The sequence below is a fragment of the Salmo trutta genome, chromosome 8, assembly GCF_901001165.1.
Source record: "Salmo trutta chromosome 8, fSalTru1.1, whole genome shotgun sequence".
In the NCBI taxonomy this organism is placed as follows: Eukaryota; Metazoa; Chordata; class Actinopteri; order Salmoniformes; family Salmonidae; genus Salmo; species Salmo trutta.
In genome coordinates, this window is record NC_042964.1 from 25,885,380 (window position 1) to 25,900,493 (window position 15,114).

A 15,114-nucleotide genomic window follows, 5' to 3' on the forward strand; every position below is an offset into this window, starting at 1 on the left:
TGCAAGTACTGCATTTACCCTTAACCCTGAAAACAGGGCATTTGTTTTTCCAATGATCTGAACCTTGACAGTAGTGACACTCTTGGCCAAAGTCAGCTTTACCACGGGAGTCAGACTCAACCCTGGTTGAATGAAACTCTGCCCGTGAACCAGAGTATCTCGGTGAGCGAGGTCTAAATCTCTCCGAACACCCCCACTCACTCCGAATACAGGTCTCTGCAAAGACACTTGTGAGTCAAAACCGCAGCTTCAGAGACGGTCTTGACTTTTCGTTTGTTAATGTACTTGTCTGTCCTTAAATTGCTCTAGCGTAATCAGATCACACAGCCCCTGGACAGTTATAACCACAGAGGTGGAACACCAGCGATTAACCTGAAGATAACTCTCGCACAAACTCAACACGAGTCTGTTTTTCAGCCTTTTTTAAAGTTCTATATCGTTGGCAGTAAGCCTCAGGAAGCAATTCATCACTCTAACAGCCACTTTAACCTTTAACCTCATAAATGACACTGTCAGCTACACTAAGAGCTGAATATGCTTCCTGTGCTTTACCAGTCAACACACACTGCAACATTAAAGTGCGGTCAGAATCAGACCAACTCCTAGCATCAGCAACACGCTCAAACAATGAGAAGGTCTCAGGGTCCTTCTCATAAAATTTTGGCAACTGTAAATTCCCAACAATATCAAATGAGTCCGGGGCACGACCGAGAGAGGAGCAACCCCTAGGTAAATCTGGGTCACCTTCCCAGAGCAAACTCTACCCCGAGAGCGTACTTTCCCTAACCAACTCCAGCCACTCTTGTTGCAGCTTGATTTTGGGACCCTCCAAATCCTGTTTAAAGTTCAATTCCTTTTCATACTTTACATGATCATGCTCTAGCTGTAACAGAAGCCGTTCTTTCTGCTGTTCAAAAAGAAGACTACTAGGGCTAACAGATGGAGCGGCCATTGAAACAAAATGGGGAGACGACTGGGGAGGTGACAAGTCCTCGGCAGAGGCTGCCCCAGTGTTCACTTCAAGAATACCGCTCTCCATCAGATTGGCCTTTAATGTCAACCTAACAATGTTTTAGACATTGCTCACTAATCGCAACCTTGTAGTGTTCAGCAATATTCAACAACTGTTCTTTAGTACATCATTCTAACAGTTCCTCTGATAGAAAGTGAATTAACTCATCTACGCAAGATGCCATAGTCACAAGTAAATACAAAAAAAAAAAATGCACTTCCCCTCTGCTGAGCACACCAGACCACAAGAGAAACGCCAATCACACTGGGCTACACAGGAGAAAAATGAGATATGGAGCTTCCCCAAATCCTACAATAACTAAACCCTAGTCTTTGTGCGGATTCGCGGTGGGTAATTACGTACTGTAGCCTGCTGGCAAGGAAAAGTACATGTAAAAAATATATATATATATAAAAATAAAAAAAAGCACGCTGGCAGATTACCCCCCAAGCCACAGATGTGCCCCCGAGACAACTGCTCACAAAGATAAAATAAACATGCCCAACGTATTCCAAAGTGAAACACGTCGCTATACTTAACAGGGGGAAAAAAAAAAGAGGCTATAGCGCCGGGTAGCAAGTAGCACTACCCTACCCAAATGTCCCACTGAGGTACACAGCAGATTGTACTCACCTCAGACCGATGTCCCAACAGCGAGTAGATCAAGAGTTTCCAGCCTGGGCTGGGGCTTGGAAATGAACTAATGTACTCGCTCCAATGCAGCACACAACCAACTAAACAAAGGCAACCAACACTGGGCCTACCAAACATTACAACTCAAAAGCTGTAACAAAAGATGCAAACGAAGCACCTACAGAGTTCTCAAACATTAACTCCGTTTTCTCCCAAACAAAATACACATACTAGTAAGCCTAATAACACTGGTATTAGGCCCACTGGCATACTCTACCAGGCAACACGCTTGTTTAATGACATCAGACAACCAAAAATCACTGATACGTATCTAAGACACTATACCAAACACATAAGAATGTGCCGTGAACACCAACCAAAGCACATTCCAATAAGCATTAACCCATCATATGCAACAAAATACTATCACAACAATGTTTAAGTACCAACCTTATGATCCGGATGACTCACACTACAAAGCGAGGATCATACCTTTCAGATCCCGGACGAGCCTCCACTTATCACGAACGTGATCAAAGTCCATAACAAAAAGGGAGATAATGTGGAGATAAGGAACAAAAATATGTTTATTCACTTTAGTAACCTAAATACAATTAACAATGGTGTGTGTGTGTAGTCAGTAATGTAAGTGAATGGTTGCGTGCATAGATGTAATAATGAGGGGTGTTGAAAGGTGCCAAAGGAAACAAACAAAATGGCCCCAAAAATATATATATATATTTTTGGGGCCATTTTGTTTGTTTCCTTTGGCACCTTTCAACACCCCTCATTATTACATCTATGCACGCAACCATTCACTTACATTACTTACTGACCACCCACCCACCCACCCACCCCTCATTATTACATCTATGCACGCAACCATTCACTTACATTACTTACTGACCACCCACCCACACACACACACACACACACACACACACACACACACACACACACACACACACACACACACACACACACACACACACACACACACACACACACACACACACACACACACACACACACACACACACACACACACACACACACACACACACACACACACACACACACACACACACACACACACACACACACACACACACACACACACACCATTGTTAAAAGTATAATGCCACAACCAAAACCCAACAGCATGGAGAGAGTCTCCTCAATTAATGGGGAAAAGGTGTATTTATTCCGGGACACACCCGAACCCAGGTGTGTCCCATTTCGCTGATGACCCTCCCGGCTCCGCCCACCGACATCCTATTAAGGAAAACAAGAGCAAAGAGAATTCGTCAGACAGAAGTGGGAGGGTCGTCACATGTTCATACAAATATTTACACATGTTAAGTTTGCTGAAAATAAACGCAGTTGACAGTGAGAGGGACATTTCTTTTTTTTCTGAGTTTATATAGGGCAGCAGCCTCTAACGTGCAGGGTTGAGTCACCGGGTGGTAGCCGGCTAGTGATGGCTATTTAACAGTCTGATGGCCTTGAGATAGACACAGTTTTTAGGTCCCAGCTTTGATGCACCTGTACTGACCTCGCCTTCTGGATGATAGTGGGGTGAACAGACCGTGCCTCAGGTGGTTGGTGTTCTTGATGATCTTTTTGGCCTTCCTGTGACATTGGGTGCTGTAGGTGTCCTGGAGGGCAGGCAGTGTGCCCCCCGTGATGCGTTGGGGAGACCGCACCACCCTCTGGGGAGCCTTGCGGTTGCGGGCGGTGCAGTTGCCGTACCAAGCGGTGATACAGCCTGACAGGATGCTCTCAATTGTGAATCTGTAAAAGTTCAACCTCCTGAGGTTGAAGACGTGCTGTTGCACCATCTTCATCACACTGTGGAACGCAGAGGAATTTGCAGCTTTCCACCTGCTCCACTGTGGTCCCGTCAATGTGGATAGGGGCGTGCTCCCTCTGCTTATTCCTGAAGTTCACGATCAGCTCCTTTGTTTTGTTGACATTGGGGGAGAGGTTATTTTCCTCGCACCACTCCACCAGGGCCCTCACCTGTCTCTTCATTCTTGGTAATAAGGCCTACTATGGTTGTGTCGTCTGGAAACTTGATGATTGTGTTGGAGACGTGCGTGGCCACGCAGTCATGGGTGAACAAGGAGTACAGGAGGGGGCTGAGTACGCACCCTTGTGGGGCCCTGTGTTGAGGATCAGTGAAGTGGAGGTGTTGTTTCCTACCTTCACCACCTGGGTGTGGCCCGGCAGGAAGTCAAGGACTCCGTTGCACAGGGCGGGGTTCAGACCCAGGGCCCTGAGCTTGATGATGAGCTTGGAGGGTACTATGGTGTTGAAGGCTGAGCTGTAGTCAATGAACAGCATTCTTACATAGGCATTCCTCTTGTCCAGGTGGGATAGGGCATTGTGCAGTGCAACGGCAATTGCATCGTCTGTGGATCTATTGGGGCGGTAAGCAAATTGAAGTGGGTCTAGGGTGTCAGGTAATGTTGAGGTGATATGGTCCTTAACTAGCCTCTTAAAGCACTTCATGATGACAGAAGTGAGTGCTACGGGGCGATAGTCATTTAGTTCAGTTACCTTTGCTTTCTTGGGTACAGGAACAATGGTGGACATCTTGAAGCAAGTGGGGACAGCAGACTGGGATAGGGAGAGATTGAATATGTCCGTAAACACTCCAGCTAGCTGGTCTACACATGCTCTGAGGACACGGCTAGGAATGCCGTCTGGGCCGGCAGCCTTGCAAGGGTAAACGCGCTTAAATGTCTTACTCACGTCGGACACGGAGAACAAGAGCCCACAGTCCTTGGGAGCGGGCCGCATCGATGGCACTGTGTTGTCCTCAAAGCGGGCAAAGAAGGTGTTTAGCTTGTCTGGGAGCAAGACGTTGGTGACGTGGCTGGTTTTCTCTTTGTAATCCATGATTGTCTGTAGACCCTGCCACATACGTCTCGTGTCTGAGCTGTTGAATTGCGACTCCACTTTGTCTCTAAACTGATGTTTTGCCTGTTTGATTGCCTTACAGAGGGAATAGCTACACTGTTTGTATTCAACCATATTCCCAGTCACCTTGTCATGGTTAAATGTGAGGCTTCACGGCAGTTTCAGTTAAGTGCGAATGCTTCCATCTATCCACGGTTTTTGGTTTGGGTAGGTGTTAATTGTCACACTGGGAACAACATCCTCTATACAATTCCTGATGAACTCAGTCACTGTGTCCATGTATACATCAATGTTATTGTCCGAGGCTACACGGAACATATTCCAGTCTACATGATTTACATTTACATTTTAGTCATTTAGCAGACACTCTTATCCAGAGCGACTTACAGTAGTGAATGCATACATTTCATGAAAATGTTTTCTTTCTGTGCTGGCCCCCCGTGGGAATCAAACCCACAACCCTGGCGTTGCAAACACCATGCTCTACCAACTGAGCTACAGGGAAGGCGGGACCGATTAAAACAATCTTGAAGCATGGATTCCGATTGGTCAGACCAGCGATGAATAGACCTTAGAACGCTTACTTCCTGTTTGAGTTTCTGCCTATAGGAAGGGAGGAGCAAAATGGAATCGTGATCTGATTTGCCGAAGGGGGAGGGCCTTGGTGTAGGCATCCCGGAAGAGAGAATAGCAGTGGTCGAGTGTTTTCCCAGAACAAGTACTACAGTCAATGTGTTGGTAGAACTTCGGTAGCGTTTTCCTCAAATTTGCTTTGTTAAAATCCCCAGCTACAATAAATGCGGCCTCAGGATATGTGGTTTCCACTTTACATAAAGTCCAGTGAAGTTCTTTGAGGGCCGTCGTGATATCGGCTTGAGGGGCAATATATACGGCTGTGATGATGACCGAAGATAATTCTCAAGGGAGTTAATGCAGTCGGCATTTGAATGAAAGCGCCATGATTCTGGGAAACAGAGTATCTCACTGGAAGGAGATCCTCACCCTGAGTTCGTCTACTTTATTGTCCAGAGACTGAACATTAGTGAGTAATATACTTGGAAGCGGTGGTGTGTCCACCTCCTGGGTCGGACTAGAAGTCCACTCCGAATACCTCTTCTCCGCCGGCGGCGTCTTGGAGCAACCTCTGGGATAAGTTCAATTGCCCTCGGGGCTGCAAAGAAAGGATCCAATTCGGGAAAGTCGTATTCCTGGTCGTAATGCTGGTGAGTTACTACCACTCTGATATCCCAAAGTTATTTCTGGCTGTATGTAATAACAAATGTTCTGGGCTAATTTTGTAAGAAATAACACCCAAAAATACAAAATACTTAAAAGTTGCTTAGGAGCTAGAAGCAGCACTGGCATATCTGTCGGCGCCATCTTTAGAAACGTCATTAAATCAAATCAAATTTTATTGGTCACATACACATGTTAATGCGAGTGTAGCGAAATGCTTGTGTTTCTAGTTCCAACAGTGCAGTAATATCTAACATGTAATCTAACAATTCCCAACAACTACCTAATACACACAAATCTAAAGGGGTGAATGAGAATATGTACATATAAGTATATGGATGAGCGATGGCTGAGCGGCATAGACAAGGTGCAGTAGATGGTATACAATACAGTATATACATGTGGTATGAGTAAAGTAAGATATGTAAACATTTTTAAAGTGGCATTATTTAATGTGCCATTGTTTAAAGTGACTAGTGATCCATTTATTACAGTGTCCAGTGATTGGGTCTCAATGTAGGCAGCAGCCTCTCTGAGTTAGTGATTGCTGTTTAGCAGTCTAATGGCCTTGAGATAGAAGCTGGTTCTCAATCTCTCAGTCCCAGCTTTGATGCACCTGTACTGGCCTCGCCTTCTGGATGATAGCGGGGTGAACAGGCAGTGGCTCGGGTGGTTGTTGTCCTAAATGATATTTTCGGCCTTCCTGTGACTGTGCTGTAGGTGTCATGGAGGGCAGGTAGTTTGTCCCCGGTGATGCGTTGTGCAAACTGCACCACCCTCTGGAGAGCCTTGCGTTTGAGGGCGGAGCAGTTCCCGAACCAGGCTGTGATACAGCCCAACAAGATGCTCTCAATTGTGCATCTGTAAAAGTTTGTCAGGGTTTTGGGTAACTGAATGCTTTTACAGATGGCACATTTCAGGCAGGCTAATAATAATGCAAATGTTTTTGTTTCTCACGATTTTAAAGAATAGGATGTGCCACATTCAGCGCTCAAGAGTCACTCAAGGACACAGTCTGAGAAATAATTTAGACCATACATTTGTAAAGATGACTATGTAAAAATGATATTTACAGCGCATATATTACCTCGAATGACAATGTCAGATTTTGATTTGGTAAAAACACAATAATAAAAAAATTGTCCAATAAAACGAGGTAATTTCTGTATTTGTCTCAGACATTCCACAACTATCGCCACATTTCCACCTTAAATTTCAGACACATTGGGTGAGTTCGTTTTGCATGGCCCGGTGCCCCGTTTATCTGGAGATCCCTTTCAAGGACCATTGGAATTAGGCTTCTAAAACGCGTAAAGGCCGCTCAGCTGAGGCACCGGGCCATGCAAAATGAATTCGCCCACTCTCCAAGTCCCATCCAATCAACTATTTCTCAGATCAGCTGATTCCTAAGCTGCCATTTTGTCTGCCGGACATAGGCAGAGAGAGAGAAACCGAGCAACAGCAACTACACATCAAAGAACTGGAATAACGAAGAAGCAGACGATGTGAGTTGGCTGTCAAGTCTCATCGGTAAACGTTACTGAGATTTGGGTTTTGAAAGGAAATTGGATCCAATTTTATGGATATATCGGACTAATTACGTAAAACAAAGGGGTGTTTCACTCCTGGCACGAAACTCGAAGGAAGCGAGTTGAAACCCCGAACCCGTCAGCTAGCTAGCTTTTAGCAGTAGTGCTAGTAGGAAGGCTAGCCAGCGGTCTACTGTTTTGTCTCCCTTGGGTCCGTCTGCGTCAAGTCTGAAGCTCAAGATAAATTGGCAAGTTTGGCAGTTTAATGTTGGTTCCCCTTCGTCGTTATGTGTCACTCGAAACCAAGGGACTGCTCTGTTCAATGTAGCCCAAACACACAAAACGTCAGTGGAAGTTGAAGTGAAGAACTCGGAAGAAGGATTTGGTGTTAACTAATGTTAGATAGCTAGCTCGCTATTAACAGTTATCTAGCTAACTTAGCTAAACTTGATTTGAATTCCGGACACAGGTAGTTCGCCAGGCAGTGGACTGTGCTTTGTCTCGCCAATTGAACGTTGGCATCTAGGCTGCTAGTTGCTAGTTATGTGTATTTGTAGTCATCGAGCTTACATTAATGTTCACAAATTGCACAGTTGGACTCTTTCCTGGATCGAATGCTCCAACGGAAATATAAGTTAACACAAGCTAGCCCATATTTGTTAGCTAGTTGTTTTATTATACAGAATATATACCTTAATAATTATATAGTTAACTGCTCACTAATTTGCCATTTCAAGAGGACCGGGCAGATATAGCTAGTTTAAAATTATTATTGTGCGCAGGATTTGAACTACCTTAGGTAAGGTTAGCTAGCTAACACACACATTGCAACAAATACATTTTTCAACGACAATGGACTAGACGTCATACCACTTTTTTTTGTCAAGGAACCGATTGACGTGGCCTGAAACCGTCACACACTTGTCATCACTGGTGTTACTTACGTGCGTCGCTAATATCCAATCATTGGACCGTGTGTGTGTTGATCATCTAGCAAATTATTGTGGGGTTTGTAGCGAAACATTGAAACACAATGTCAGGACAGTCTATAACGGATCGGATCGCCGCGGCACAGCACAGCATGACCGGGTCGGCTATTAGCAAAGCCGTGTGCAAGGCCTCGACGCACGAAGTCAGCGGTCCCAAGAAGAAACACCTTGATTGTGAGTATCGTGTGTGTGTGTGGTGGTGGGGGGGGGGGGGGGGGTGTCTGTCTCTGCCTGCATGCATGCATGCATGCGCGTGTGTGTTGTCTGTCTGTTTCTCTCTCGGTCTGTATGTTTCTGTGTGTAAGCTTTGATCAGAAGCAGACATGCCAATAATGTAGCTAACTCGCCACATTGTTGCATTCCATCACAGTGTAGCTGCTTCCCTAGCTCTAATTTCACTGTAGCAAGCGGACAGGCAGACACTATCTTAACTGACATTTGGCAATGCATTTCTGCGGATGATTATGGTGCATCCCCTGCTGTCCATGTCTGGACAGTACACACTGGTCATACATTTTGTTAGCATGGAGGGTGGTGGTAGCTTATACTGGTCTCCCATGTTGTCTTTGCCATTCTTTCCTGGTCATAACATTTTAAAATGTGTGTCTTATCCAGAGCGACTTACAGGAGCAGTTAGGGTTAAGTGCCTTACTCAAGCGCCCATGGACAGATTTTTCATCTAGTTGGTTCGGGGATTTGAACCAACAACCTTTCGGTTACTGGCCCAAAACTTTAACTGCTAGGCTACCTGCCGTATGATGGAATATGTTTCTTGCTGCATCTGCCTTTCTTTCTGCAAATCCAATTTCCCTCAGGAACAATGAAGTTTAATTTGAACTTGCAGTCTAGTCATGTTCCTGGCTATTGGATCATTATTTGTGCTGTAATGTCACCACTGTCTATGTGAAGACACTAAAGGTCATTGAGGAAGCAGGATCAATGAAAGCGAAGTTCAAGTATAAAAAGATAGTTGATGAGTCAAGCTACATGTTACAGGAAGCAGAGGAGGATACTTATTCTTTGCAGCTGTTACAATGCTAAGAATTGCTTTATAGTGTTGTCATAACTTGTGTCCCCACGCTACTCTGCTATAGGATGTTGCTCTGTTAAAATGCTTAGAAAAACTTTAGACTGGTGTTGGATGCTTAGTACAATGCTAGACTGGTGTTGTATAATAACTGGTGTCTCCACTCTGCTGTCAAAATTGTTTAGCAAGCTGTAGCTAGGCTATATTACATTGTATCATAACTGTAGTATCGTAACTGGTGTCCCCACAACTGGTGTCCCCCATCATTTGCAGGCAGAAGCCATATCGTCAGCCTAGCTATATATATATATCTCTCTCTCATTGGAGAAAATAAATTGTGTTTTGAAGCCATTTCCTAGAGAGAGGGTTGGCACTATTACCATATAAGTGTTTAACTGACAGTTGTGGATGAAGACAGTCACGGAAATAAAATAACCCTCATTACCTCAACTTTTGTTGTTGGTGTGTGTGTGGGGTACACACAGCTGGCTGAAGACAGTATGGCCGGGAATTTGTGTTGTTGAGTCCATTTCTGCGGTAATATGTAATGTTCTGGCCATTTTTTTTTACCTCAAAATCGTTATCTAGATCATGTTACGAACTAAAGATGCAAATTCTGGTCAGTTTTGTTGCCGACTATCCAACCCTCATATTAACTGGTCAACAAACGGTTACATTTTTTCCAAACAATAACATGGGGTGACTACAGAGAATACCAGATCGAGGCGCTTTCCATTCAGCACCACAGAGCTCCGCTGACTATACTGGTTTCGGGTGAGCTTTGGCTCTGCATTTGAGGTGCTGTCCATTCAGAGGTGATGAATCCAGGCGCAGCATTGTTCCCTGATATCGGCATTTGAAGTCGGCCTTGTTGTGACTTCATAACTTATATTTAGAGCAGGGATCATCAACTAGATTCAGCTGCGGGCAGATATATATATTATTTTCTTAAGTTGATGGTCAGGGGGCCTGAACATAATTAGAAATCATTTGTAGACTTCAAATTAACCGCTAGAAGCTAAGACGGATATATTATTTGACTAAAACATAATCATTTCAAACCTTGCTTAAATTTGTATACAATCACATAGATGGTTTAGCTGACAATGTCACAAAAATGATGTGCTTGCTTCCTTGGGGCAGAAGTCAGTGTGTTGTGATTCTGGATGGCCAGATTACTAGCAAGAAGGACAAGAAAATGCCATGTGCGGAATCATAAGTGGCTTGTTTAATCTTTTTCTTGATACTGTGTCTTGTTTTGCGGTATTTTGACTGATTTTCATGTCAATGCTAATATGGGCAAAAATTTGCTAGCTAGCTAACCATTAACTGTAATGATGTATTTGAGAGACAAGTGCTCATTGTGCAAATGTTTTAATGTTTTCAACAAACATTGGAGATGAAGTAAAGTTTACATGTTGTCAACAATCTAAGCCAAACCTGTCTGTTTTGCCCAATTGTTGCTAAACAACCAACCCGTTTATATATCTCTCCATTTTGCATGGGAATACTTTGGAACAGATTTGCTGTTTTTACAGACTTACGTAAAAAAAATATACATATCTTAAAACAAAAGAAATGCTCAACTTGGGGGACCAGCGGATGTGAAAGCTTCCAAGTTTGTTCTTTGTTGTGTAGCGCCCTCTACAATTAAAATGTGTTTTCATGCCAAAGACACACAAATACACATGCACCAATTTAACCTATAGACTAATAAGCATGACCAGTCCAATTTATTTTCGGCAGCTAACAGTTAACTGTTAGTTATCTCTATTATGAACATGTAGGACTGAAAACATCTTCCAAATGCTTTCTGTAGGTGAAAAGCTAGTGTAGCACTGAGTAAGTAGCTGATATACGCACCTTTTTTTATAGAGTTAAGGTCCTCTGATAATTAACCAAAACTATATCAACAACCTATAATAGTTTTTTTTTTACCAAGCAGAGAATGAAGTTGCAAACAGAAACGTATTTTTTGCAGCAGCATAGTTTCAGTTGCACGGTCACACAGCCTAATAATAAACATCGAATTGCACCACACATATAATATAACACCATCTTCGGCACTGTCGGTCGTACAGTCATTCTAGCACAATTATTCGCTTGGTATTTCAAGAGCATACAAAGTGCATTGTTGAGGGATGCGTGCCACAGGGAGGAGAGTGGATCCTGGCTGAAAGGCACATACTTAAGATTAGGCAAGCAGGCTGCCACTGGAATTTGGACTAAAGATTTCATTCACTGCTCTCGCCCACCCCATAATTACTGGCCAAAATCACAGTTAAAGGCTCTGCAGGGTCAATCCGACATCTGCAGTGGCCGCACAGCATTTACTGCGACGCAGCCTCCGCAGAAATCAAAGCATTTGTACTTGTGTTTCGCTGTGCAGTTGTCAAGGAAATGAGTTTGTGTTTATACAGGACCTCCCACCCCCACCTACTGTCAACCAAGCATGTAAATGCGGAGCTATACGGAGCCCTCCGCTTTGTTACAAAATTTGGGAAGCACACGGCGATGTACGGAGCTTGATTAAACCTCGGGTGACTCTGCAATTGTGTCAAACCCTCGGTACGGCGCCTCTGGAAAGCATCCCCGGAGCAAGCATAAATTGGATTTTAGGCGATTTCATGAGCATGTTGTCTAGACTGATGGCAGACACAACGAATAAACTGTTGAGTAGGGTCTAAGCTACAACATGCAAATGTTTTTTTTTAAGTGTTTTTAGATATAAAGGTTAAAGAATGTTTATTAAATGTTTTTCCTGAAATTATAAAATAGTTTGACAACCCTGTTTGTAAGCTTCTAAACGATTTACATTTATATTTTCCAGTGATAACTACATGGATGTCTCATGGTATGGTGGGTTATGCAAAATGGATAAACTTTGAGCACCTTTCTATTTAATGATTTGGCATTCGGGTCCAAAAAGTAATTGAGTACTTCTACAATGGGCAAATACTTTGTGTATATATAGTGTATGTGGACACCCCTTCAAATTAGTGGATTCATCCATACCCGTTTCTGACAGGTGTATAAAATCAAGCACACAGCCGTGCAATCTCCACAGTCAAAACATTGGCATTGGAATGGCCTTACTGAAGAGCTCTGTGACTTTCAATGTGGCACCATCATAGGTTGCCACCTTTCCAACAAGTCATTGTGTCAAATTTCTGCCCTGCTAGATCTGCCCCTGTCAACTTTAAATGCTTTTATTGTGGAGTGGAAGGCGCAACAACGGCTCAGCTGTGAAGTAGTTGGCCACACTAGCTCACTGAACAGGACCGCAGAGTGTTGAAGCGCCTAAAAATTGTCTGTCCTCAGCTGCAACACTCACTACCGAGTTTCAAACAGCCTCCGGAAGCAACGTGAAAACACGTCCTCTCAAAAATGGCACCGACAGATAGGGCAGCCGTGCTTCTAGCTCCTAGGCAACTATGTATTTTTGATTGAACTGGTTCAAGGCTGATCCAAAACACCGCCTGTGGAGAAGAGGTATTCGGAATGGACTTCTAGTCTGACTCAGGAGGCGCGCACACCACCAACCTCATCCAAGTAATATGAGTATATTACTCGCTAATGTTCAGTCATCAGGGATTGTAACATACTATGTCTCACGGAAACATGGCGCTCTCGGGATATACTGTTTGACTGTACAGCCAGTTGGGTTCTCAGTTCATCTCGCAGACAGGAATAAATATCTCTCTGCGAAGAAGGGCTGGGGTCTATGTTTCATGATTAACGACTCATGGTGTGATTGTGATAACATACAAGAACTCAAGTCCTTTTGGTCACCCAACCTAGAATACCTCACATTCAAATGCCGACTGCATTACCTCCCTTGAGAAATATCTTCGGTCATCATCACAGCCGTATTGCCCCTCAAGCCGATACCATGACGGCCCTCGAACTTCACTGGACTTTATGTAAAGTGGAAACCACATATCCTGAGGCCGCATTTATTGTAGCTGGGGATTTTAACAAAGCAAATTTGAGGAAAACGCTACCGAAGTTCTACCAACACATTGACTGTAGTACTCGTTCTGGGAAAACACTCGACCACTGCTATTCTCTCTTCCGGGATGCCTACACCAAGGCCCTCCCCCTTCGGCAAATCAGATCACGATTCCATTTTGCTCCTCCCTTCCTATAGGCAGAAACTCAAACAGGAAGTAAGCGTTCTAAGGTCTATTCAACGCTGGTCTGACCAATCGGAGTCCATGCTTCAAGATTGTTTTGATCACGTAGACTGGGATATGTTCCGGGTAGTCTCTATGAATAACATTGCCGAATATACTGATACGGTGACTGAGTTTATCAGGAAGTGTATAGAAGATGTTGTTCCCAGTGTGACTAACACCTACCCTAAACAAAAACCGTGGATAGATGGTAGTATTTGCGCAAAACTGAAACCGTGAACCACTGCATTTAACCATGACAAGGTGATTGGGAATATGGCAGAATACAAACAGTGTAGTTATTCCCTCCGCAAGGCAATAAAACAGGCATAACGTCAGTATAGAGACAAAGTGGAGTCTCAATTCAATGGCTCAGACACGAGACGTATGTGGCAGGGTCTACAGACAATCGCAGACTACAAAGTGAAAAACAGCCGTGTCGCGGACACCGACGTCTTGCTTCCAGACAAGCTAAACACCACCTTCACCTGCTTTGAGGATAGTGCCACCGACGCGGCCCGCTCCCAAGGGCTGTAAGCTCTCCTTCTCCGTTAACCCTTACAAGGCTGCCGGCCAAGACGGTATCCCTAGCCGCGTCCTCAGAGCATGTGCAGACCGGCTGGCTGGAATGTTTACGGACATATTCAATCTCTCCTTATTCCAGTCTGCTGTCCCCACTTGCTTCAAGATGTCCACCATTGTTCCTGTACCCAAGAAAGCAAAGGTAACTGAACTAAATTACTATCCCCTCGTAGCACTCAGTCCTGTCATCCATGAAGTGCTTTGAGTGACTAGTCAAGGCTTTGGATCACAACTGGCTGTCAGAAAAAGAGTGATCCGCGTTTGGAGCAATACTGACTGTATCCAAGGCTCAGCCAATTGTTCACGTAACATAATCCAGCACGTGACTGACGAGAGAAGAGACAACCAATTTGCTACTTACAGCATAAGTGCGCTCTGGAAAGAGCGGAGAGTGGAATGGCAGTTTTCCAGTTAATTTACAGCAGCGCATCCCCTGAAAGATACCCACTTTACCTCTTTGTTAAGACGCCTTACCATGGAGACTGGGTGAGAAGGTGATGAAGCGTACTCCATGAGCTGTAACCGAAAAACACCAGGCATTTGGAAAGTTTGAGGTGAGGGAGAAAGTGTGGTGGAACAAGTGTTATTATTGTTAAGTATTTCTTTATTTTTATTTCACCTTTATTTAACCAGGTAGGCTAGTTGAGAACAAGTTGTCATTTACAACTGCGACCTGGCCGTATCTTGCTAGCTGGATCGAATTCTCTGTTAGCTAGCCAGGGAAATGTTGAGCAACATTAACTAACTTAACAAATCAAATAATCAAGTTTATCGTGTGAAAATGAGCTGGCTAATAAAGTCAGACGGCTAACGTTAGCTAGCTAACGTTACTACAACAGATGAGCGAATGTTAGTAACCTAACCAATTCTCTATAGTATTAACTGGTAACATTATGTGACTCCTTGCCATTCCTCAAGTTATAACGTGTTAGTTGCTTACTGAACCCTGGCAGTCTGTGTGAAATGTTAACTAGGTAACGAACAAACTACTGTCTGTGAACTAATG

The 15,114-nt window shown here is 43.9% G+C and overlaps 1 protein-coding gene and 1 long non-coding RNA gene across 9 annotated transcripts in view; one reads left to right on the forward strand and one right to left on the reverse strand.

Moving 5' to 3' along the window:
• Positions 1–2,323, reverse strand: part of LOC115198599 (uncharacterized) — a 44,377-nt gene extending 42,054 nt beyond the window's left edge. The window contains exon 1 of the long non-coding RNA XR_003879259.1: positions 2,096–2,323. This is a non-coding gene — a long non-coding RNA (uncharacterized LOC115198599). The remainder of the gene's footprint in view (positions 1–2,095) is intronic.
• A 4,900-nt stretch (positions 2,324–7,223) lies between these two features.
• Positions 7,224–15,114, forward strand: part of si:ch211-200p22.4 (phosphatidylinositol-binding clathrin assembly protein) — a 63,707-nt gene continuing 55,816 nt past the window's right edge. For 6 of the 8 annotated variants that reach the window (XM_029760663.1, XM_029760668.1, XM_029760667.1 and 3 more), the window contains exon 1: positions 8,369–8,498. In XM_029760663.1, coding sequence (XP_029616523.1) covers positions 8,369–8,498 — 130 coding nt within the window. Of the gene's footprint in view, positions 8,499–15,114 lie in introns of all 8 variants that reach the window. The other 2 variants (XM_029760661.1, XM_029760669.1) reach the window with 1 other exon arrangement.